The sequence below is a fragment of the Chelonoidis abingdonii genome, chromosome 4, assembly GCF_003597395.2.
Source record: "Chelonoidis abingdonii isolate Lonesome George chromosome 4, CheloAbing_2.0, whole genome shotgun sequence".
Lineage (NCBI taxonomy): Eukaryota > Metazoa > Chordata > Testudines > Testudinidae > Chelonoidis > Chelonoidis abingdonii.
In genome coordinates this window covers 68527556-68554589 of record NC_133772.1, presented here as the reverse complement: position 1 = coordinate 68554589, position 27034 = coordinate 68527556, and the positions used below count along the sequence as shown (strand labels likewise).

Genomic DNA, 27034 nt, shown 5'->3' with positions numbered 1-27034 from the left:
GTACTGGCAGCGCTTTAATGTGGCTGTGTAGTCGTGGCTCCAGCTCTGGGAGAGTGTGTTCCCAGTGCTGTAATAAAACCACCTCCTTGAGGGGAATAGCTACCAGCACTGTCTACAGCCACTTAACAGTGCTGAAACTTTCCTCGCTCAGGGGTCTGAAGAAATACCCCCCCCCCCAGGGGTGCAAGTTTCAGTGCTGTAAAGTGGCAATGTAGCTAGTGCTACAGCACTGGGAGTTATACCCTTTGCAGAAGTGGTTTTATTACAGCACTGGGAGAGCTCTCTCCCAGCACTGGAGCCACAAGTACACAGCTGCAGCGCTTTAATGTCGGCTGTGTAGATACCCTTAAAGCTACTACCAATACCCTAGAATAAAACTTTAATATTGGAATAAAAACTTGAACTAACCTTATAGAAACTCCCACATTGGCCCATACAGTTGATCTTGCTGCTTTCCCTCTTCTCGTCGTGCCATACCTTCAGATGAATGTGCTGCATGTTGGCCCTTTCCAAGCCACAATTTCACATATGGTATCAGATTCCTCTGAGTATAAGGAGGTCCCATACTTGAAATGAATAGCAAGTCTGCTACATGATAAGTGGTAAGTACGGTCTGTTTCACTGTAATGATATTGTTCATCACACTGAATCCCCTTTCACTGTCAGCATTGCTTGCAGCAAGGATGTCCATTGCAAGGGCAAGTTTAAGTTTTCCAGGAATACGTTTTCCTCCAGAAGCCTTGAATTCCACAAATCCCAAGTGTGTTTCCTGTTGATTGATTCTCGGTCGATCAGCCAATGCTCTTATTTCCATTTCTCCAAAGTGGGGATTCTCTGGATCCTCTTGCCATTTTTCAGGATTAAAAATGGACAAATTGTTAATTAAGTTCTCATAATCAGAAGCCCTTTCTTCGCATGTGCTTTAATCAGCTTTGTTTGAGGCAGTTGTGAATAGATTTATCCTTGTGTTGTCAAGAACTGCTTGAATTAATTGAGAAGAGCTGATTCTGGGGCTTTTTCCAGTACTGTTTAGTTTGCTGTTTTTGAACATCATGGATTGAACAAGCCCAGAAGGCTGAACAGAGTGAACTCCTGGGTCTGTTTTTACACTTTCGTTTCTCTTTATGTATTTTCATTAAGGTGTCTGCTTTTGGAATGGTCATTTCTCGTTCTTGTAACATCTCAGACAAGTTCTTCAGTTCCGTCAGCACATCCAGCAATTAAGAGAGGTTTCTGAGAAAACTTACAGAACACAGCTTTGAGTGTAGTCCTTGAAATTTAAGGCATTCACTTCTGACTCTCGACCGGTCTTGTGAGGCCTCCTCAAAGTGTTTTGCCAAAGCAAAGCATGTCTGCCAGACTGAACTGACTACTTTCCATTGACACTATCCACCTTAAATTGAACACTTTGCTGATATTTTTTTTTTTTTTTAAGTACAATGTGTAATTCACTGGCATGAGCACTCGGTTCACAAGAGTTTTTTGGTGATTGACTGTACAGCTAATATAATGCATCCAAAAAAGCCGTAAGGTTATTTGTACCTCTGGTGACTTCTAAAGCTTCAACAGCAAGTTCCAGTCTATGGTTGAGGCAATGCCATAATATCACATTAGGAGAATCCATCTGTAGTAGGTTTTCAACACCAGATTTGACTCATAACGTCACATTTGCACCATCACTACAAAAGCAGATCAACACTTAGAATAATAGTTCTTTAGTGAACCCACAATGCAGCAAGCGTTTTAAAATTTCTCCTTTAATGGCTGCTGCTGTTGCGCTTTGCAGCTCAATCAAGTCCAGAGGAAACATAAGTGGTCTCATTTCCATCTATACTGGCTTTCAAAAAAATGTCAAGTTTCCAGCAAGAGTAGTCGATTCATCAACAAGTACTTGTAATTTTTTACTTATTGTTGATGATTTTGTTGACTATTTTTTCTTTTTCATTTCAGTATGTATATGATTGATTGTCTACACAAACTGTTCTACTATGCAACAAATGCCCCATTTCAATTCCATTGATTTTGCTATAGGTCAATGAGGCTCTCGTGGTCACTGAGTGACTGGTTTGTTTTGGCAATGTAGTAGGCTGTTTGGAATACATAAGCAGTATTTTCAAATGCTGTTTCTTCACTTTTAGCATTCAGATTAAGAGTTTCTTTTTTAGCCGTGGCTTGAATTTTTTCAGCCTCCATGTGAACTGCAGATTTCTTGTGTTCATTTATTTTTTTGCAAAGGGAGGACAGCTCTGTGTCTTTATTCTTTACATATGAGGATTTTTGACAGGAGGCCCAGTTTAGAGAGAGATGAATCTCTCCATGCAGCTTCAAATTGGCATGTATGGGGCTCTGACCCAGAATGACCTTTTGCCTCCTTTGTCTTTGTCACGTAGCTTTGCCTGAGTTCCTTAACTTTCACGCAGCACTGCTGTGTGTCTCTGTAGCCTCTGTCCATCATGCCCTGTGCCATTTTGGCATATATATTAGTATTTCTTCTTTTTGGTTGGAGTTCTACCTGTACAGCAATCAGATCCACTGTCTCTCGTTTGGTCCATGCTGGAGCTCATTTGTGATTCTGGGGGGACTGCATGGTCACCTGTGCTGCTGAGCTTGCCATGCTGACCAAATAGGAAATTAAATTCAAAATTTCCTGGGGCTTTTCCTGTGTACCTGGCTAGTGCATCACAGTTGAAAGTGATGTCCAGGGCAGTCACATTGGAGCACTCTGGGATAGCTCCTGGAGACAATTGCGAATTGCGTCTGCGCTACCCGAAACATGACCCAGCAAGGTTGATTTTAGCACTACACCCCTCTCAGGGGAGGAGTAGAGAAGTCAATTTTAAGAGCCCTTTAGGTTGACGGAACTGGGTGGGTTATGTAGACGCATTCATTATAAAATCGACTAATGCAGCAAAATTCAACCTAACCCCATAGTGTAGACCGGGGCTAAGTAAGAACACAGTTAGTAGCTAACTTAGTGGTTAGTGTAAGGGGAGGGAGGCAGGGAACTGAAATCAGCAGACTAGTTCTCTCAGAACATCTAGTCCATTTATTCTCTCTGTATGGGAAGAATAGCTTTATAATGTCTCACGGATGTGTTGAAGTACTGTTAATTTGCATAAAAAGAATGGTAGGAGCCAATTACTTGTTTTGGTGAAGTACTCATGGATTGTGAGGTCAAAGCACCTTCTGATGCACACAGCTGTGGAAACAGTGCTCATATCTGGAGAAAAACTCAGGATATAGCCCAGCTTTGTCATCGTTGCAGCTGACAGCTGTGAGAATGGAGTTAGGACAACAGCTCTTACATAGTGCTCCTTAATTCAAGTGCTATGGCTGTCATTTAATGCAGAGAGTAGCAGATTTGATGGACTGCTCGCTGTGTTTTCTCTCTCTGGCACTCTCTTTAATTGCAAGTTTCTGCTTTAATGTGAACTCAAGATACTCCCTCATCGCATCTCTGTGAATTCTGGAACCACACCTTCTCCCCTCCTATGGACATCGTGGTGATATAGCTGCCTTCCTCTGGGAAGGAGAAGTAATCCTTTAATTGAAAGACCATCTCTTTAAACCCCTATTCCTTCCCCTCCCCCAGCCCAGCCATTTAACCCAAGCAGGACATCTCATTTTTCATTCTTTTTGTAATATCTTTTAGTGATCCTTGCGCTTTAATGATGAGCTTTTTTCAAATGTCTTAGGCTCTGATGAAGCCAAGACTACACCTCATTTGGTCTATGTTTGTACTAAGATGCTTGATTTGGTGGACAACAGCTTTTCCTGCCTTGGAACCTAATAGGTTAGGTTGAGCCTGCATGTGGTGTTTTTTTCCCCTCTAGTTTATCTCTTTATAGATTTAGAAAAAGTGTTTTTCTAGTAGATATTAGAAATTCTTCTGAGTTTTCGAGATATTTAAATCTGGCCTCATGGACAGAATGTGGGATGGTATGTGTGACCTGATTGAGGTTTTTCTTTGTAAGCCTATTGTTCAAAAATGTTTGCCCCTGGATATCTACAGTTTTGAAAATTCCCATGCCCAGTGGGTACGTCACCTAGTTTCAGTTGAACCTTTTGCCTGCATTTGCCTCTCTTTTTCTGGCCAAAATTGTATCTTTTTTATAAAGAATGCATTCTTATTGGTAGAGTTGCATTAGAAGGAATGATATCTACAAATACTAATTGATTACTTGATTTATTTGCAGTCAGGAATGGGACTGTATATTTGGAAAATCCCAAATCATGATTGTATTTATATTGAAGTAGTTCCTAGGGATCCCAGTCAGAGACCAGGACCTCATTGTGCTAGGCTGTGTACAAACACAAAACAAAAAAACTGCTGTCAGTCTATTTGTTTTGGTGCCTTCATAAGTGTAAGGGGACTAGTAAAGTAGGGCCATCTGTGGGGGTGTGATGTGTATATGGCAGAACACAGAGCTCTGGCTTTTTTTTCCAAATAAAAATGCCTCGGATAGTCTCCATATTTTTTTGGTTAGAGACCCAACATTCCACTGTCGTTCTCCCATAAGAAATTAAGAAAAGTTCTGACCGTGGAGCACTGAGCATTTTGGGTAAAATTTTGAAAAGCTCTTAAGTCCCATTTTTGAAAGTGAGGTGTTGCAAGTGCACAGATTTGGAGCAATGCACAAAGCAAACATGTTGCTTGACTGCGTGTTTTTTATTTTTGCTTGCAAGGATATTGCCCCAGGACAACCTTCTGTCATAGGGTAGCTGGGCCACTTTAAAGGCCAGCACAGCATCCGACAAAGTGAGTATTCACCCACGAAAGCTCATGCTTCAATACGTCTGTTAGCCTATAAGGTGCCACAGGACTCTTTGCTGCTCACTCATGTTCTGAGAGTCATCAGATCACGTAAGACTAAAGTTCCATGTTTAATTGTTTACAAATAAAATCCAACCTAATGGAAGGTTTAGTGTGAACATTATCCATTACGACACACGTGTTTTGGGTGATTGTCTTCTTCATATGTTTTATACTGTTTAGTAACCCAAAGTAAACCATTCTCTAGCAACTGTACTGTTACTTGAGATGATAAAGGACCATTCTGCATGAATATTAAGTACAATAGAACTTTTTTAGTTTGAAATAATGACTAGAAGACCCATTGTGAATTATTAGATTTTGTAACTTAACAATAGAACAAACAAAAACAACTAAAAAAAAAAAAACTCAATGGTGAACAGTCTGTCACAAATTCCCAATGCCCAGGAGTGGGAACTAGACCCAGCAGTACTTCACGATCTATTCAGGCAGTGGGGGATGCTGACTACAGACTTGTTTGCCACTTACATGAACAAGAAATGTCCACACTATTGTTCCAGAGCAGGGATAAGACAACACTCCCTAAGCAATGCTTTTCTCCTCCCCTGGGACAGGGATCTTCTTTATGCCTTTCCTCCTTTTCCCCTACTATTGAAAGTCTTGCTGAAAATAAAAAGATGGAGCATGTGTCATTCAGATCGCTCCTACTTGGTCAAGTCAGACACAGTACTCTTACCTGCCATAGTTCATGATGTGCCCGCCAATCTCTCTTCCAGTCACTCTATACCTCCTCTCACAGAACAGAGGACATACCCTACATCCTGACCTGGCGATTCTCCACCTCAAAGCATGGCTCCTTGTTGGTTCAAACACCTGGAAAGCTCCTATTTGATGGAGGTGCAAGAGGTATTATTACGCAGCAGAAAGTCTTCGACACTACGTACTTACCTACAAAAATGGTCCAGATTTTGGTGTACTTCCCAACAAGTCTCCTCAACATCAGCAACTCTTCTACATATCTTAAACTATGCAGTGGCCCTAAAAAGATTAGGGCAGTGATTAAGCAGTTACAAATTCACATGCACTCTTCTAGCTATAATAGACAGGTGAGCTCTGAATAGCAATTTATATTTCTGTATAACGTAGGTATTTATAGTGTTTCATCATAGAATCTAGGCACAGATTAATTGTAGGCTTTGTGCTCATAATGTAAACATTAAGATACAGATTCTCTGCTGTGCTCACCTTCAAATTTTAATAAACATTTGGAGCATTTGCCAAAAAAGAGTATCTGAATATACCAAAATATTTAATAATTTTTCCTGTGTTTGTATAATTATTTTTGCATAAAACAAAAGCAAACTTAACAGAAGGCTGATCTGCCCTTAAGTGAAAACCCAGCTCAAGCAGCAAAGAATCCTGTGGCACCTTATAGACTAACAGACGTTTTGGAGCATGAGCTTTCGTGGGTGAATACCCACTTCGTCAGATGCACCTGCACATCTGACAAAGTGAGTATTCACCCACGAAAGCTCATGCTCCAAAACATCTGTTAGTCTATAAGGTGCCACAGGATTCTTTGCTGCTTTTACAGATCCAGACTAACACGGGTACCCCTCTGATACTTAATCCAGCTCAAATACATCAGACAAGCACATATCAAGTAATGCAAGCAAGTACTACAACAAAATAAACTAAAATATGTTGTTCAGCCACTCAAGGGCTAACCTGATTTAAGCCATTTGTCGCTAGATACAATTGAAAATAGCGACAGAATTTATAAATCTGCAAACATGGTGTTATAGTGAGCATACCAACAAAATGGGTTTCTAGACAATAGTAGCCAGGTGAGAACCCTTACAATATCCTTTTTTACCCCATAGATTTTAATGTCAGAAAGAATCATAAGATCATCTACTGTCTGGCCACCTGTATCACAGGCCCTTACATTTCAACTAGTTACCCCTGTATTGAGATATCGATAACTTGTGTTTAGCAAAAGGATATGTCTTTCTGGATTGGAATGCTGAAAAATCCACCCCTTGCTTTAGGACTTTAATCGTGGTCAATTGCTGTTTAAAAAAAAAAAATTGTGCCTCATTTACGGTTTGAATTTATCTGGCTTCAGCTTCCAGCCATGGATTCTTGGTATGCTTTTCTCTTTAATACCTAGTATGTTTTCTTCCTGAAGATACTTGTACACCGCAATCAAGTCACCTCTGTCTTCTTTTTGATAAACTAAACAGACTGAACTCTTTAAGCTCTCACTGTAAGCCATTTTCTCCAGTCCTTGAATCATTTTTGTGGCTCTTTCTTGCATCCTCTTCAATTTGTTTCAAAATGTGGATACCAGAACTGGACACAGTATCCAGTATCTGTTTCACAGTATCCAGTGCTGTGGAAGGAATATCCCATCCCTACTTGTACTCACCAGTCCTCTGTTTACACATTCAAGGATCACATTAGCCCATTTTGCCAGTTGCATCACACTGGGAATTGTCCACTATGACCTTTAGATTTTTTCCAGAATGCAGTCCTCCATTTGGTAGGTATGGCTTGCGTTCCTCATTCCTAGATGTTTGAATAGTTCCATCTTACCAGACAAGACAGATCACTGCGTATGACTGCGTGGTCCTCATCAATATTTACCATTCTATCAAACTGTTGTCATCTGCGAAGTTGATCAGCAGTAATTTTATATGTCGTTCCAGACCATTGCTGAAAATGTTGAATAGCATTGGGCCTTTAGGTTTCTGCCCACACTGTCATGTGATTGACCAGCTTTAGAGGCCCAGTCAGGTATTTAGCTGGGAAATTGCTGCCCTCCTAGACTTCAAACAGGGAAAACCAGTTTCCTTCAGCCTGGCCACTCTTTGTAGCAAGACCGTTGTGATAGTGGAGTTCCCTTCGACTGGTCATTGAGTCTTCTGTTTCTCTGTTTGAGAAGGTACACAATAAACTGCCTTGGTCTCTTCTTGACAGCTCTCTGCAGTCCATTACATGCTCAGAATGTAAGACACCTACTTCAACATAGTGGTTACAATACAGGGGTGAAAGTAAAATTTCTCTCTTACTGGTATGGGGGAGAGACAGCTTTGTGCCCTGGAAGGGGAGGGGCCTCAGATGGAGGGGCGGGCTGTGCTGCCCAGGACTCCAGCAGCAATTTAAAGGGCAGTGGCTGTAGCCCTCAGGCCCTTTTAGATCACCGGCCCCAGGGCAGCTGCTCCTTTTGCCCACTCCCACCCCCATTGGCCAGGGGGGCAAAAGGGGAAGGGACGTTAAAGTGCTGCTGTGGCAGGCTTCAAAGTCAGCAGTACAAGCGGCCACTTTTTACTGGTGCACCATACCGGCCCGTACTGCCTTACTTTCACCCCTGTTACAATATCAAGTAAAAGTCACAACTCTGATCCAGATTTGTTCAGACATATACTGAGCTTTGTTATCCAGCATGTTGGGGGAATAGGAGGTGCTGGCTAGTCAAATATTCCGGTTAACTAAGAGTTATACTTGCCAGTGAAGGGAGGGAGTTTGAGTGTGGGAGGGGGTGGGGGACTGGGGTGAGGGAGGGGTTTTGCGGTGCCAGATCTGGGCAGCGCTCACCTTAGGCAGCTCCCCGCAAGTGGGAACATGTTCCTGTTGTCCAAGGTGGAGCACTGTGCACTGCCTCTGCCCGCAGATGCTGCCCCCGCAGCTCCCATTGGCTGCGGTTTCCGGCCAGTTGGGAGCTGCTGAGCCAGTGCTGTGGATGGGGTGGGACAGCACGCAGAGCCACCTGGCTGCTCCTCTGCCTAAGAGCAGCAGGGTCGTGTCACTGCTTATGGCCAAGGTGAGTGCTGCCCGGATCTGGATACCTGGCAACCCTAACAAAAATGCTGGTTTCTAGAGCTTTCCAGTTTGTAAAAGTGCCAGATAACACAGCTTTTACTGTACCAATCAATCACTGTACCATTTTGAAGTGTTCACAGGAATAAAAAGCTGTTCGATGTGTATGGTGGTGGGTTTCGTTCTGTTGTGTTTTTGGAGGTTTTTGTTTTTTGGGAGGTGGTTGTTTTCTGTGAAATACTGTAATGGATTATGCAGCAATAGAATTTTTTTCCCCCATCTTACAAAAATATGGAATCTTTCTCTCAAGTTACCATGTGAAAATGATTGGCCAAATTCATCCAAAGTATAATTCCATTGATAACAGTATATTCCACTGAGATGTGCTTAATTGTGACACATCCTAGGAAACATGACTTAAATCCAGTGATTCATAATAGCAATGAGTACTACTTAATGGAGACAGTAATTCTGTTTAATGGGGGCATCTCCAGGTTACTGAGTGGTGCTTAGGTCTTCTGTATGTGTGTCTCAGGATGGTTTTCTTTACTTACCACAGCTTCCAATTACCCGGGACTCCAGCTGCGATTTAAAGGGCCTGGGGCTCAGGCTAAAATAAATGCCAAGAGTCTTGAAGCTGCCCCTGGCATGGGCAGTAAACAAGCAGCAATCTCTGTCATAGTTCATATAAATACCTTCTTCCAACTTGGCAAGCCTGTAATGTAACACAACAGGTTCTGCACCTGGCTGCACAGCAGCAATACTATTGAAATGGTGTTTTTTGTGTTACATGGGAATTCTTTTTTATGAGACAAATAATAACCCATTGAGGAATCAGGAAGCAGAGGGGTCTGTTGACTTGGGTGTATTTCCATTGCTTGTTCTCTAAAGATGGACTTTTACAGAATACTCCCGTTTAAAGAAGACCCTTTTTTTCATTTCAATATACAGAAAATATAAATTCTTTAGAGAAAAATGTTTTTAGAACTTTAATCCTAAAGAAAATGTTGGAAAAGGAGGTATGTTGTTATTCCGATTGCCCATGTATCCTAAAATATTGATCTCATTTTCTCCTAAACTGATCACAGAGAAGATGCAGCTTTTAACGTTAGGGTTAGGAGCAACCATTGAATGAGAAGATGAGCTTTTTAAAAAGTATTAGTCTGTATATGTTCTTCCCTTCTTACTGATTTGTGCTGATGATTAGGAGCTTGATTGTCCTCAGAAAAACCTAGGTCCAATACAAGCAGCAGAGAATCCTGTGGCACCTTATAGACTAACAGACGTTTTGGAGCGTGAGCTTTCGTGGGTGAATACCCGCTTCTTCAGACGCAGGTAAAAGTGCTTTTGGATCTGCTGGATCTGGATCTGCTTTTACAGATCCAGACTAACACGGCTACCCCTCTGATACTAGGTCCAATACAGGATTTTCTAAATTATTCTATCTCCAAGTGTTCACATAGAAGTGTAATTCTTAAGTCAGTGATTTATCTATTTTTGTTGGTTTCTTTATGGCGATTAGGATTGAGAATCTAATAGGGATGAGATTTCTCTAAGAACGTGGAGACCTTACGGTTTTTTCTGTAGTTTTGTACAACTGTCCCACAGAATGCAGTAGAGATTTTTCTTGATTCATAATTCTAAAGAATGGTGAAAAGAAGATTATAGAAAAGCTATCATTTTCTATTACATTCTATAGGACTCTTCCATTAAGGTTGATACGCTTTTCAGTATGTATCCTGAGATCTTTGAAAATTATGCAGTCCACCCAGGAAATTTCAAAAGAAGATGTCTACCCTCCCGTAAAAACTTCCTTGTTACACATAGAAACTAACTCTGTTTATCCCCCTCAGCTGTCCTCAAATATGTTTGTGTCTTAAACCTTTTCCAGTATTTCAATGGGATCTGGTGCTGCTGTTACAAATTTACATATGCCAAAGCGGTGGGTAGTGATCTCAGGAATAATCTGAATGAAAGACCACAAAGTGAATCCGAACAAATTCTAATATCCATACTGCAAAGAACAGGACTTTTTTTTTTTGGCCATTATATATCTCTCTCCAACACCCACGAATGTACAAGTATATGGATGCGTCCATGCAATATAAATACATGTTCGAATAAAATGTCCCAGTAAGTGGTAAATATCTAACTTATTCACCAGTTTATTCACTTTATCAATCTTTTCTGAGGGCTGCATGAAAGTGACACTAACAAAATAAGGTCATGTCTACACTACAAAATGTTGCTGAAACAAGTTGCGTCAGCATTCAGGCACCACAGTTAGTATAGCACTTATGCACATGTATACCAGCTCCATGCATCAGTGTTGTGTGTAATCACCAGGAGTGCTTGTGTCGATGTACAGTGTGCCATCAGTAAGTATCCCAGTTTGCAGCCCAGCACTGTTAAGCATACTATCGTTTTGAAAGTTTTGGCAATGCATGGTGGAGCTAAAACAAATCTTTCAGGGGTGACTGGGAGCAAAAAATCAACTTCCCATAGTGCAACGTTCTTCGTTCCATAATTTTTTCACATATTTCAGTTTCCCACAAACCCACTTGTGAGACTACTTGTTGTCTGCCATCTCTGACAGAGGCATGGAGGATCTGCGCTATTGTTGTGAGTGTTGCAAACACAGGACACCTGATTCTCTGGTATTTGCAGAGCTGCAAGAAAAACCCTAGGGAACGTCATGATTTCCTGGTGGTCAGTTTGCGGTGAGACATACTGAGGACCAATTCAAAGTTTTTGGTGACATTCATTGAACAGCTGAAGGTGGTGGAGGACCTGAGAAACAAGCACTGACTGGTGGAATTGCATCATAATGCAGGTTTGGGATGATGAGCAGTGGCTGCTGAGCTCTCAGATGTGAAAGGTCACATTCCTGGATCTATCTGTCTGAGCTTGCCCCAACCATCCAACACAGGAATACCAAACTGAGAGCTGCACTGACAGTGGAGAAGCAAGTGGCGATCACATTGTGGAAACTTGCCCTATCCTGCTCCATAAGTCTGCAATATTCATTCTCCAGGCACTCTGTTAAAGGTCTGCTGCAGCATTGGCTTGCAGGATCTCACAGAATGACTTCCTGTGTCCCCTTTTTTCCCCCCTCCTTATTTGGCTTAGCTGTGCCGCTGGGGTTGAGGGTGTAAAGCTCAAGGCCGCAACTGCCACAGGTACAAATAACACAGAGAAGCGGTATTGTCACATAAAAGGAATGGAAAGTAAATCTTAAGATTCAGAACTTCCTCCCCCCTTCCCTTGTTCCCCTAAAATGTTAAACAAAACACTTATTGGCACTTCTGCTTTGGAGTTCCTGATACCCAGTGCCAATCTCAGCTCAAGCCATGATGGGTATGACCCGCCAGGAGAGAGGGACATGAGAAAGGAATTGCTCAGTTGCATTAAACTGAGTATAGGACACTGGCTGAATACTGGCTCCATTTTGACAGGTGATGGTGGTTTTAGCTGGTATCTCACTCCGGAGGATAACAAAGGCACAGAGAGCACAGCTACTGCTGGCATCCCAAAGTCGCCCATACCTGTAGGCTGATAGCTTGTATATGGCAATGGTGCCTATCGAAGTTATTGCCGATTGGGGTGGGAAAGTGTTCTACTGTGGAGGAAGAAATAAGGCAGGCATCCTTAGAAACCTTTCGCAGAGGATTGCAGTTTACCTCAATGGAAGTTGCATTAAGATCTCTCAGGATTCAAGGGATATCCCTGTGTACATAAAGAAACTGCTCCACGTGGCCCCCCTGCCTAACTCTAAAGGGGTAATGGAAAGCAGATAGCAATGCTACCTTTCTTTGTTGTACTGCTACTTCTTCTGATATAAATAAATTAATGAAAATTTGATAGCTTTCTCCTGATAAGTTGGCGGTCACCATCACTGTAAGTGTGTAAATAAATTTCCCAAGGTTACTTCCCCAGCTTCAGGCTCACCGGTGCTCGACTGCAGGCGCTGGTTGGACTCAAAAATAGGTCCTGGCTCACAGCACAGGTGAATCCTCAGTCACCTATCCCCCATACTCTTCCTTGTACACCACCTCCTTTTCGCTGTTCACGGCAAAGGCTTGTGACTCTGGCTCATCAGAAAGGTATTGACAGTGGTGTGCGAGGTGGAGGTGGGGTCTCGGCCAAGTGTGGCATGTAAGTCTTCATGAAAGCAGCAGGTGTGTGGCTCGGAACAGGAATGATTGTTGGCCTCCCTGGCCTTCTGGTGTGCCTGCTGCAGTCCCTTGGCTTTCCCGTGGCACTGCTGCTGGTTCCTGTTCTACTCCTCCTGCATGTCCCGATCAATCTGCTTGTAGATGCCATAGAAACACTGACTGTGTCAGAGTTGTGTCTGCATAGCCTCTTCTTCCCACAGGTGCAGGAGATCCAGTATCTTCTCTCTATACCAAGCCAGAGTGAGTTTGGAGTGTGTAGCCAGCATGGTCAGTTGGGCATTTGCACACAACAATGGAGAGCAGATAGAGATGTGCTCACCAAGCTGGATGACCAGGAAAAGGCATTTCAAAAATTCACAGGGTTTTAAAGGGCAAGGGAAGGTTTCTTGTCTACATGACCCTTGGGCAGTAGAGTTCACTGTTGTGACCAGAGCAGTTTGTGTCGGGCATTATGGGACAGCTGCTGGAGGCCTGTTAAGGTCAATATAGGTAACGCAGTGTCCACACTCGTGCTGCATCGACCTCTGTATGTCAACCATGGCTCAATGCCACTCAGGGAGCTGGCGTTACTGTGTTGGCATAATGGGGCACTTACATCGATGGGAGATAAATTTAAGTGTAGATACATGCAGAACTAAATCAACACAAGGTGGCTTATGTCAAGCTAACTTTGTAGCGTGGACCATGCCAAAGAATGATTCAAAACTTTTAGAAATCCAGTAAGTTAATTACTAATTGGCTGTACATAATGTTCTGTAAAACGTTATTTGTTACTGCTTGACACACTTATCGCTGAGCATGTCACATTGCATAATGTGATGTGATATATTTGGCCTTCTATGATTTTCCTCATTTGTCATTGTATGGTATACATTGTGAGCCAATTGATTTTTTTATTTTATTTTTTATCAGGCTGTCATAGATTTTAACAGACTAGAGCACATTTCTCATAGGCCATTAATGGAATAGAAATTGTACACAGAATTATTTCTGCAGTTTGAGACAGGTGTGATGTTACTGCACATTTCTATTTATAAACATAATGGATATCTGTGTAATAATATTGTCTCATACAACTCAAAAGGGTCTTTGTATCAGTAAGTCTAGGGGTTAAACTTCTAACATGCAAGCCTCTGAATAACACTGTCCTAACATCTCTCACTTGGGAGACAGCAATTAATTTAATACCAGTGACCTCAAGACAGCTTTAAAGAGATATAAGTAAAGCTTACTTAAGCATCTTATAGGCTGCATGTGATCCTCCCCAGAAAACTTCAGCTGCTAGTCTTGTTCTTCAATACATAAATCACATTACTAAGCAAAGAACACTGCTTGTATACTCCCATCTGTTTGAAAAAATAGGCATAATGGTCATTGGGGAAGGGTTTGGGGAGATAGTATAATGGAGAGAAGAGAGGGAGGAGGAATTGCCTCTAACTTTACTTTCTAGAACATAATCGTATCGTAATAGTTTAAGGCTCAAGACAAATCTTTGTTGCTTAGTTTCAATGGAAAGTTCACAGCATTTAAACAGATAAACTGGTGTCCAAAAGGATCTTCAAAAGATCTTAAATAATGAATTTTTATCTAAATAAGATATATTTTCCTATATATTAGGGATTTGTACTGTATCCTGCCACCATTGTATCTTAGCTCCTTCCCCAAAAAGTTAGAAGTATAGTGTAATACTTGATGGACTTCATAGTGTTCCCTGTAATTTTTGAATGTATTATTTTCCCAAATGTTGTAAATATTTCATTACTTTTTTTCTTTGAAGAAACCTCAAATTCAATCCAGAAGCATAGCATTTATGAGCTATCCAATAACAAAGCAGTGAGCAAGTGTGCTGGTATAAAAATCATTGAGAAAACAAATTTCAGATTTGAGTTTCCAAATGTCAAGTTCTGTGTCTCACCAGTGTTTGTTTCTAAATCGAAAAATACTTGAAACTGTCATTTCAAGTAAACAGCATGTATGGAACTGCTAATCGTGACTGTGTGTGTAAAATTTAAGACACACATTTTGGAGATCAGGATATCAGCTCCCTTACCAAAGGTTTTTTCCTGCTTGCCTGCCCAGGCATAAATGGTCTCTTACTTCAAGAGTTGCTTAAGCATATTAGAAGTTGAGTTCCAATGAGGAACTATCTACTTCAGATGAGGTTTCTTATGCTTCTGCTGCAGCTCAGTCAGTATTTGTGTAAACTTGTCAGAGGTGCTGAAGTGGTTACATATTTTATGTGCCACTGTTACCATGTTTTAATGTTTGGATTGCCACACAGGAAATCATTGATTAATTTCAGTGGCTTGGCTCGCACAGTACAATGTACCAAAATCCACATGTAAATCCAGTAGCGCTATTCAGATCTTGGCAAGTCTGTTTATAGCCTAATCTTGTTGGAAAGGGGAAAATAATGGTGCTCTAATAGAGCTACTTTGTATGGGATGATGTATGTTTAGCAATAATCAAATCTCCCCATCTAGCATGAAGAGTACATCGCATGAAAAAGCCACATTTGGGGCAAGCAAAACAACTGCCTGTGTGTGTGTTTGTGTGTGTTTAATATTAAATCCACAAAAATTGGCTTTGCAGCATTCTCTGGGTCAATTCCATATTTTATTTCATTTTTGAAGTATATTCAGCTTTTAGGCATTGCGGTAATTTTCAGTGTTGTGAGCAGTTGTTGCATCTGATGGTTTTAAATTAAATAACTGGCCTATTCTTTTTATGATTGTCGTTAGTCTGCCTCACTGCCATGGCTAAAATCTGACCATTGGCCCCCTCTTTTATTGATGCATATTTAGGCTGCTGTCCCTTAGGAGGCCCTACATAATGTTGTCCTTATGCAAATAACTGTGTAAATAACTGATTTTTTTCAGTTAGCTGGCAGTTCTGATTTTTCTAATTGGTTTGAGTTGAATCAAAATAAAAAAAAATTGGCAAACTGAAAAAATGTATTTCTGTTGAATGGAACACTTCATCTTGGGTATTTTAAAAAAAAGGAAAGGAAAAGAAAAGAAAAGGGCTGTAGTCACAAAATGGTGATGGTAGGGTTGCCCACTTATACCCAGTAGTTAAGGCATTCAGCTGGGATGTGGGAGACGCATGTTTGAATCCTCACTCTGGAGGGGTGACTTGAATCTACATCTCCCCACCCCCAAGTGAGTGTACTTACCACCAGGTGAGGGGTTGCAACTCTGTCTTTCCCGTTGAAGTGTTCCACTTTATAAAAGGAATTATTCATGGAGCTGGGGGATATCACATGGGTTATCCCACCTCCCAGGTGAGTGCTTGAACCACCAGGCTCAAGTCATTTTCTCTCTCCCTCTCTCTTTCTCTGGCCTGGTGACTATGCAGGAATGTTATAGAAAGTGGACCAGCTTCAACAGGAGAGATTGAGAAAGACCCACCTGGGAACATCCAATAGCCTAATGGTTAAGGCACATACCCATCATAGAGTGGCTAATCCATAGCACCATCTTGTGTTTTGATCAGCCACTCCCCACCAGTACTTTATCTAAAGCAAATGACAAATGTAAGGGGCAGCACTGTATATATTCCTTTCTTTCCTAAATTTAAGTTTAGTTTCAGTTTTCACTGTGTACTTGAAAGCAGAGGTATGTCCAAAATGATACAGTAGGATGGATGCCTTAATGGTAGGTGATACATGGCCATATACATAATATATTCCTGTGGAAATGCATGGTTCTACTTTTCTATTAATGAAGCTAATTTGTTGTAATATGTGTCTGCTGTTGTTGAACAGTGTCTTACAGCACTCCATCAAACTGTCATCTGCATCTTCTCCAATTACTGTCTTCAGTCATTAAAAGCCAAAGCTTTCATATCCAATAGTAGTCTTCTCCTCTGGAGAACCCACGTGTTAATTGTGCACATTTGAAATCAGTACTGATATATACAAATTCAAAATAATGTGTTTGTCTTTAATAAACCCAAAAGTGTGTGTTTGCCTCATGACTGTTGCTTAATTTTTTTGTACAAAATCCACAGCCAGCAAATACATTGAGTTTGAAAACAACATAATCATTTTATACAGGATTTTTTTAAACAAGTGAAACTTCAAGATGAAAACCATTTTTGTTATATTTCAGATAACATAATTATATTTAATACCAAGATCCATCTTTTAATCCACTCTGCTAGAGTTTCTATGCCATTAAAGGAATTGGCACAGGAGAAATATACATTTAAGTACTTCATTGATTATAACAACTACCTTCTTCAGTCAGATTTTAAAGAACAAGTTGGACAAATGCAGTAGTCATCTGGGATTATTCTTTGCAAAGGCTTTCATAGAGAAGCAAAGAAGCACTATTGCCAAATTACTTATACCTACAGAAGTCCTACAGGAATAATATCAAATTAAAACTATTGGGCAGAGTTGATGCAGATATTTTTGGCAGCAGTACTATTCAGATAATAGCACTCCATATTTATTGTATTAAAGCCTGTACAATTAAATAGTAGTATCATTGTGTGATAGTTGGAAAGTAGTCCATTTTCATCCATGATGAACAATGTTTTACACCGATTTTCTGTTGTGTACACCAGAGGACAGTGGGTGTAAAACAGCACCATTCTGAATTGAAACAGTTTTATATTCACTTTGCATTCACTGCACAGGCATAAATGGCTGCAGAAGCTGCAGTACAACAGAAAATCAGGCATGAAATCTTGGCCCCATTGAAGTCAATGGAGTTTTGTCATTCGGTACCTTTTATTTATAATCCAGAGTCTACAAGGTCTCTCCAGTAGGGTGGTGGTGGTGATAATGGATGTGAGACACCAGTTAGTTGGTTCTGCTCTGGTTTAACCACACCATATGCTTCCACTGCTTTCTAGAAGCAAAGTACCCTCATGCCTCCTTTCAACATCTTTATTCTTGTAATAAAAATTCTTTGTTTCAACATCTTTTTAATGTCATGTATCTGTGCCTCTTTAACAAACCCATTGTACACATTCAATTATAGATCGAGTCTGAGACAGTTTTTGAAAAATATTCCTTGTATAAATTTGTTCCTGCTCCAAATGTTAAATAACATCATTGTCCATAATGATATGTCAACAGATGGTGCCATTTGTCACTTTTTATAGTAAACTGTGCAAATATTCTGTTGATTTATTGTAACTCAAACTTTTTTCTGAAAACATTAGAGGGTGTCTTCTAATCAGTACTGACTTTGACTCTTTTAAAAGAAATAACTTCAGATTTTAAAAATAGTAAATGCAACATATAGATTCTAATTAGAAATACTTGTGTTCTGTAATGGAGTAATTTGCTTGTTGAATTGTTTAATAATGGGAGTTTCTTAGGCAGTAAAAGATTCATTCTAATTCATAAAATATATTTAGGAACTTAGGAGTTACCCTACCAGATGCCAGTGGTGTAGCTAAATTAATGCCCTGTCTCAGATACATCAGCCAATACCAGATGCTAGGAAGGTGTAAGGAATTTTATAGTAGCTTTTGTCATGTTCTTTCAGTCATCTCTTTTTAAAAAAAAAAAAAATTAAAAAAAAATACTGCAGCCAGCATTTAAAGTCTGTGAACTGGTGCCTGGATTAGAAACTGATACTTCAGATAGGTCCTTGGATCTTAAAGAACTAAAATAGGGTGAGCAATTGGGTATCTTGACACTATCATCAAAAACTGATCAGGGAGGGTAAGGCAAGTCCATTTGGGGCATTAAAGGCTTATGCTTTTGTCACATACAAAAACCTGGGCTCAATACCAGGGCCAGCTCCACGGTTTTTGCTGCCCCAAGCAGCGTGCCAAATTGCCGCCGCGGACCGTGGGGGCAGTCTATGTTCCCGTTAGGGCAGCACGCGCGTTTCGGCGGCAGTGGCAATTCAGCAGCAGCTTCTGTCTTCTGGATGAAGACAGAAGAAGGTACACCACCGCGGGCTGCAGAACTTAGAAGCTGCTGCTGAATTGCCGCCACCGCAGAAACAAACGTGCCGCCCTAACAGCACACAGACTGTCCCCGCCGTCTGCAGCAGCAATTTGGCACGCTGCTTGGGGTGGCAAAAAACACAGGGACTGCCGCCCCTTGTAGATTGCCGCCCCAAGCACCTGCTTGGGATGCTGGTGCCTGGAGCTGGCCCTGCTCAATACAAGGGTAACTGGATGAAATTTAATAGCCTGTGTTATAGAGGAGGTCAGATTAGATGATCTGATGATTCCTTCTGGCCTCAAACTCTGTGACTCTATATTCTGAATAAAAAGTGAGAACCTAATTCCCAACTGTGCAGGTTTCTCCCAACTCCTCTCTATTTAAATGCATTGTTTAATGTAATTTTCATTTTTATGTGGAGTTGAAATTCTGCACGTATGGATATTTAAAATAGTTATTCGGAGTGTAATGAAGTGATTGTTACCCACACCAATACAATTTCAAGCTTTCCAAAATTCATGATTTCCCACTTAATACCATAACTTTTGGTTATTTCCAATGATTTAATATATGGAAGATGGGTTTTAAACATATAGTAATGAAACCATATAAAGGTTTTATACAGAGGTCACTAGTGAGAGGATGGGCTTAGTAAATACGTGGTCAGTCCTGAATGTCTAGTTTATTGTCAAATTCTGTAAAGTATGTTGTTCTGAGTTCTTAACTGCCGTTGTTAAAATCATCCTTCCTAAAGTTTAATGCTGCAAGACTAAATTTTGGTATGATACTTCCTCAAGGGATGTCAACTCTATATTATGTGGTTCCCTTGTGGTGGGTTTTGGGCTTGTCTGCAAAGCTCTGCAGTGCAGATTACAGGAGTCTGAGCTGCAGAGCACACTTAAGTGTTGGGTTAGAACTGCCCTGTGTACACCCTGCTAGCATGAACTGAAAAGTGCCTAGTTCACGTTAATGTAGACCTGTGGACTTGGCAGCAAACGTGTACTGCTTAATATTTTTGTATTCAGTTTAAATTATTTTAATATTTTATAACAAGCTTAAATCTTAATAGGATGTCAATTTCAAATATAATTTTAATTGGCTTTAATAAACCTACATTTAACTTAAATTAAAAAATCTGATTGTTTTTAAACTATTGATTTTCATCCATCCTGATTTGTATTTTTAAGAATTGGCATTTGTTTCTGTATAAATTCTACTAGGCCTTGAATGTTGATCTGTTAATGATAATTACAAAATGTACATGCATAGAGGAGTCTGCAATTTAGTCTCTTTTAGCACATTTGCCTGTCTCCATTTGCTGATGAATACTGCAAACTGTTTCCATTTTAAGGATCTCTTACTGGCTATCTTCTCAGCCTGAAATTGCCATTAGCAGGAAAAATAGTCTTGGTGCTCGATGTCAACATTATAACTTAGAAACAATTAAGAGATCACATGAGAGTCAAGTCAACATCATCATTTTTCTAATGCTAATGTAAACTAAAGATGGTGCCATTCATTTTTAAAATGAGTCAGGATAGACTGTTTATGTTGCAGAAAGCCACACAGAATGACAATACTGAGGCTCCAGGACTATGTACTACAAAAATAAATCAAAATGGTGGGTGGAAAAAACAGCATTTTGTTCTTGTTTGGCTAAATAAATTAGAGGTGCAGCCTCATCTGGAATACTGTGTGCAGTACTGGTCACCCCATCTCCAAAAGGATATTGCAGAATTAGAGAAGATTCAGAAAAATGTGAGAGTGTTTAGGGGCATGAAAACATTCTCATAAGAAAAGACATTGAAGAGACTGGAATTTAAAGGGGACAAGTAAGAGAGGACATGTTAAAAGTACATAAAATGATACATGGTACAGAGGAAGTAAATGATAAAACTTCTATTCTTCTAGTCTCACAGCACAAGAACAATAGGATATTCAGTTATATTAAAAGGTGATACATTCATAATTAACCTGTGAACATATTGCCACAAGAAGTCACTGAGGCCAAGAATTTGGCAAAATTCAAGTGGATAACTGGATAGATAAAATAGTTAATGATAACATTTTGGAGGGTGTACGCATAGCTTAAACCGGTCTCTAAATAAGAGATCTAGTGGTGGAGGCAGGTTGTCCCACAGCTACCTGTAGGGTTCTTGCACTCCCCTCCCCCTACCCCAGCATCTGGTGCTTGCCATTATTGGCGAGATGATTGTGGACTAGAAGGACTTCAGCTCTGATCCAATCAGGCAGTTCCTATGTTTGTGGTGTCTTGAATGATTTGTAGGTGCATACTCAGTTCATCACCTAAATACTGCTCAAACAGGAGGGTAAAGGAGGCAGAAAGTGCTCTCTGTGCACATACTTTCCAAGACCAATGTGACATGTAGTTTCTTCCTATCCTGCTCTGACATAAGTAATAATAATTCGAGTTCAGCTGCTTGTCGTCAGTTAATAATGAGTAAGCTGAACTAACTTAAATAGTCTTGGACTTAATAGTACTCCAGTTGCATCTTTTCTTGGTGTATAAAAATTGCTATTTGATATTAGGCAAGTTTAAGGTGTGGGGGAAAATCAGTGGATACGGACAACAGTAAAAGAAAATAGTGTCTCGAGCATGTTCCTATTTGTCCATATGTAGAAATGAACTGAAGCTGTGCCATTGTTTGAGATGTTCTATCACAGTGGTCAAAGTAGCTAGAGGATATTCGATGGAGAGCACCTTCCCTCAGTTAAAATATTTACAATGTGGATTCATGACTCCATGTGTTAACACATCTTGGATGCCACACAAGGGGTAGTTCAGTAGTTTATGTTGTATTTTGTGATGGTTACTTTGTAAAAGATGTTAAGTGAAATGTTTTGCTTCATTAATTATTAAGCTTGGTGAACAATATTTATTGTGTCATTTGACATGCTGAATAATTTTTGAACAGTTTCATTAATGATAGTTCCAGGTTAAATCAATGGCGCTCAGTATAGTCAGCCATAGAACATAGTGACTTAAATATAAATCTTAAAGGTTTATTCCAAAACCACAGATCCAGTAGTTTTACAATATAATATTTTACACTAATATTGCACTTCTCATCCAAAGATCTCAAAGTTCTTTCCAAAGATAAGTATTCTATATCCTCTATTTTATAAATACAGAAACTGAGGCACAGAGTAGGCAAAATGACTTGTCCAAGGTCTCATACACAGTCAGCGGCAGAGCCTAAGCTGTAGCTCATGTAACGGGTTAGGGTTACACAATAGCTAACTTACTGTTCTCTCCTTTTCTGTGAAAATGCTTTTGGATTGTGCTAGCCCTGCTGTCAGTGCTGCTGTTACTTTGGGCTCATGCAGAGTTGGGGTAGGGGCGAGCACTGAAAAGCAAATAGAGAAGAGCATAAAATAAGAGCCTGTGAAGTGTCAGAATTCTTCAAAGGGGTGAAATTGAATTATTTCCTGGATCTGAACAGAAATGAAAACCCTTGAAATATCCTGTTGGGCATATGAAGGATAAAACAGTAGATATAATATTTGTGGGTAATATAGAAGTAAATAGTCAACTTAAGAAAATCAGTCCTTTTGCCTGTTGTACTCTGTGGGGCGGAGGGATGTGACATTTAACTCTGAACTAACCCAAATCTCTTCCTTCTGATTTCATGGATAACGTTGGAAATAAAGAAATAGTGCATATATTTTAAGATCTAGTTTATATTTTTCCTGTTGCCATGTCAGTTGACTTCCATTTTTGTAATGGATTTTCCTTATTTTAAAATAAAAATTCTGTAAACTTCCTGTGCTGCTCCCCCCCATTTTTAGAGTTGAAATATTTTTTTCTAATTCTGATCTAAAATAAGGTCTTTTTTTTTTCTTGTAGGTTAACAGTGAAAATGTAGTGAAAGTTGGCCACAGGCAGGTGGTGAACATGATTCGACAAGGGGGTAATCACCTAGTTCTTAAGGTTGTTACAGTAACCAGGAATCTTGATCCAGATGATACAGCTAGAAAGAAAGGTACATTTTTCTCTTTGCTGTCTAAATTTTTCTGGTATTGCTCTAAGGAAAACAAGATGTAGGCTGGAGACTATTTACATTATTTTAGTGACTGCTATATAATATATTCCTCATCTTAAATATGCAACAGTATTCTACTATGTAATCTACAAGCTATTTACATTTGCTGAAGACAGAGCCAGACTTCATTTATAGGTATATCTGTGCAGAAAAATATGTAGTTCATTCTTGTTCATTGCTGAAGTCCATCTTCCTAGATCATTCTGCAATGTGCTTTTTAAGATTTTATATTCAGACTTTTTAACATGTTAGAGTATTTGAGGGAGATGAACAAAAAAATCTCTCCCTTACTCAAAGCCATAGGCAAAAAGGCTGGGATTTTAAAACACGCTTGGGCCTGAGCCCAATTCTGCTCCTATTAAAGTCCTCTGAGAATTTTAATTTTGAGTTCATTTGAAAATACTGCATCTGTGAAAATAAGAAAATGAAGCACTAAAATATTTAGCTTGACATGTTAATAAAAAAGCAATACATTTTGAGATGCCTACTGGTTAAAATAGATTGAAACTGGATGGGTAGCTATCACCTCTCTAGCCAAGGAAGAAGGGGATCTCTCCCTCAGCTTTTAGCAGAGGAAAGGGTGGTGTGCTCACCCCCCTTACCACCTCTGAAGGGAGAAGCTTCTGCTTCAATAAGAGCAGATATTTTAGGATGAGTTGATGTAACTTCAACGTAGCAAAATTACTTTCATCATGTAGTATCTTCGTACCAAATAGGAGCTTTTTCATTTAAAAACACCCCACATATTCCTATTAAAACTAAAGAGTTAACACAAATCTTATATATATATTAACTCCCTTCAGTTTTAATGGGGATTGATGTGCGGCATCCCATGTACTGAAATTAGACTATACCCATAAGAGTTGTGACAATTCTTTGTATTCTTTCTTTTTTGGTATTTAATCTTCCAAATTACTTTGTAATTGCACTTGATCAAGGGTACCCCAAGTTTGCTTAAGCAGGAACTGCAGTTGCAACTTGTTAGGAGCCACTGGAAGCACCTAATTTGTATTAATCAGAGAATATTGTTGCTGACCTCTTCAGTACAACAGTAAGAGGCACACTAACTTCTTTGCTCCTACCATGGATGTTCCATATTGATCTGTGTGACCTGACAGCTGAGGTCTCCCGAGGTAATACTACGTATTAAAGATGAGCATTCCCCCCTAAGCCGCATCAACACTGAATTCTGTGGGCCAGACTTTAGTCATGCCTGCACTAGTCTTTTAATGGGAAGGGTCAGACAAATGAATACCAGTCCTACTAAATGCATTTCTGTTCAGACGTGCCTTTTGAAGCACTGCACTCTGTTTACTTTGCTTTTTAATAATCCACTGGTAATTTAGATTTAATATATACTGAGCCCAAATAATGCTTATTCAACTATTCTTTGGGCCATTATTTTTAACAATGATACTGATGGAACATGTCGCAGTAAGATAAAGCAATTCTAGACACCTAGCATTTCTTTATACTGACATAGGTTATTTTTTCTGCCCATAAATAAGGTGAACATGTAAATTTGTGAATGTTGACACTTGGCTACGGAAGGAGAGGTTGCTAGATTTTTCTCAAGCCAAGCAGTCAGTAGTCCTCTACTCAATGATGTTGACTTTTAGCAAATTAACGTGTTTATAATCCCCCTTTTGGGGGGCAAGATTATTCAGAATGTAATGAAAAGGCAACACTTGAATCACCTAGAGGTCACAGATTTCTTTGATCCCTGTCAACCGTGGTCTTGGTTTGGTAATTATACAGAGACTATCCAGGTCTCTGTGGCTGAAGACCTCTTCCCAGTGATGGACAAAGGGTCAGGTGACCATTAAATATCTTTCTTGTGCAGACTTCTCAACAGATTGGTTGCAAGGCCACTGGAGGAGACAGTGAGGCAGTTTGGCCTGTTGTGCAATTAATATATTCACAACACAGCTATATATTAATCACTGAGTCTGGATAATGCTATGTCTTTACTTTCCCAGTGTCTGTCTGACAGGAGCTTGGATAACAGTAAGGTGAATGAGCCTTAATTCAGATAGGATGTACGGGATGCTAGTTTAATTAAAGAGTATGGCATGAATTTTGTCTGTCTCCCTGATTGGTTTGCTACTCTTTGTCAAGGTGCTTCATAATTTGATATACTTCAGGATCCTTGATTGCTCCTGGTGTCCCCAGAAGTCCCCAGTTTTCCTATCTACATTTGTCATGATGGAAGAACGTTTCTCTGTAACATATGACTCTCTTATGACCTCCAGACAGGGTTATTTTAATTTGCTCTACAGTGTAGCACTCCTTGAAAAGCACTTGGAAGCTACACGTGGTGCAAAAACTCTAATGCTCTACTTCTCTAGCAGAGTTAACTTTACGTCACTGTTCCAAAGACTGTGCACTGGCTTATAGGTACAAACCAAATGTTTGCATTAATCTTTAAAGACCTACATGATTTGGCTCCTAGCTACCTGAGGAACTACCTCTTTTCCTATCATGACCACTCAGGTTAGCTTGTGCACTCTGATTTATGCATCTATCTGAAAGCTGACCTTAAGGGCACAGTGTAAAGTATATCTGTGTTCCTGGGCTACTGCCTGAAAGGATGACAAATTATTGTGAGGCAGACTCTTTTTAAAGTTATTTTTTGTACATGTGTCTGTACACAATGTGATAGGTACATCTACAAAATAGAGGTGTTTAAATACTTAGCTTAAAGATTTCTACTGTATATCATTATAAGCCTGCTGATTTTTTTGACTAGCTGGTAGGAAAGCCAGAAATGGTTAGAAATGCAATCCATGAGAAACTCTTAGGCCCTTCAGAAAGCATACTGAATGTTTTGTTTCCTGCCTCCAAAGAAATTACTGTGTACATTTATTTGATATTGCTATAAAGAATATATTTAATTAGATTTTAAAAAATTATTTCCAAGTGTATATTCCATGTGATGATATTTGGCTGAATCTAAAAAGTGTATATGTGAATATACAATGTTTCAGAGATGTATATTTACTTATACTGTATATCCTTCTATTTAATGCAAAGCCCCACCACCTCCAAAGCGAGCTCCAACCACTGCATTGACCTTGCGGTCTAAGTCAATGACCTCAGAGCTTGAAGAGCTTGGTAAGAAAGTGTTTTTAACAAGCATGCTGAGATAATGGAGATGTAAAGAAAAGTTAAAATTATTTTAAATGAACTGCACCCTGTACAATACATGATATAGAAAAGTTTCAGGAATGCTGCATCTCTGGAGAGTTCAAAATATGCATGATGTGCATGAGTGGTTTTTTTTTGTTTTGGTTTGTTTTTAAATGTGTGCCTTTACTGCTCTGCAAGAGAATGTTGATACATTTTTTTATGCATCATTAAAGTTTGGCATAGTAATGCTGTATCATATTTTATTAGCTTGCTTTTTAATCTTTCAGTTCATCTAATATTGTTTTGTTTTAAATTTCTGTGGCCTCTCATTAGTGGATAAAGGTAAGTTGCCAGAAGCCATTGTTGAAAAGTTGACAGTTGTTAAAACAGTACACCTTCAACTGCAACTAGTTCTCGTTAGACTCTCTTACCTGAAAATGTGTATATATATTAATATCACTTTGACTCCTCTTCTGTTTGAACACAAACTTAATAGAATATTCCATTAACTTTTAGCCATGCAAAATGATGAGCATTTTAGTCTTTGGCTCTCTAATTCTAAGTGATGTAAATGTAGGTGTCCCAGCCGTAGGGTGTATATTGTAGATTTGTATAACTGCTTGGGATTTGATTAAGTCTACATGACAGGAAGAAAGGAACATTTTTTTCCTGTTGGGTCAGGAGAAAAGTGGTACTTCATCAGCCTAGGCTATCAAATGTGTTATGATCTGACAGTATTTGCAAAAGACAAAAATAAATGTATGTTTAGATACAGCTATCTGGCTAGGATAAATATCTGATGTGTCTTATATAAAGGAACTATCTCACTTAGTGAGTAATAGACTTGATCATCTCTTAGGTCTCTTCTTTCCTTACTATGATCCTGCATGAATTTAACAATATAGGTTTCATAATCATTCAGATGAAAGGAGTCAAGTCTTGTGGATAATTAACCACATTAAAAAATAAAGGTGATACGTTTGAAAGCACTAACATTATGTGGAAGGAAGGACACTACCCATTCCTTAAGGGATGAAAACTCTCACTGTCTTTAAGTGGGAGTTCTGACCAAGAAAGGGATACTGAAACAGGCTCTAACTATTTTGGGTCATATTGCAACCAGAGATTATACTCTATTGGTTTAGGCTAGTGTGGT

The 27034-nt window shown here is 39.6% G+C and overlaps 1 protein-coding gene and 1 pseudogene across 6 annotated transcripts in view; one reads left to right on the top strand and one right to left on the bottom strand.

Annotated features, from left to right (window-relative positions):
* Positions 1 to 27034, top strand: part of SHANK2 (SH3 and multiple ankyrin repeat domains 2) — a 673265-nt gene that overhangs the window by 602187 nt on the left and 44044 nt on the right. For 5 of the 6 annotated variants that reach the window (XM_075065248.1, XM_075065253.1, XM_075065250.1 and 2 more), the window contains 2 exons: positions 22554 to 22689; positions 25783 to 25863. In XM_075065248.1, the coding sequence (XP_074921349.1) occupies positions 22554 to 22689; positions 25783 to 25863 (217 nt within the window). The remainder of the gene's footprint in view (positions 1 to 22553; positions 22690 to 25782; positions 25864 to 27034) is intronic. The other variant, XM_075065249.1, reaches the window with a different exon arrangement.
* On the bottom strand, positions 410 to 7426 carry LOC142046685 (E3 SUMO-protein ligase KIAA1586-like; annotated as a pseudogene).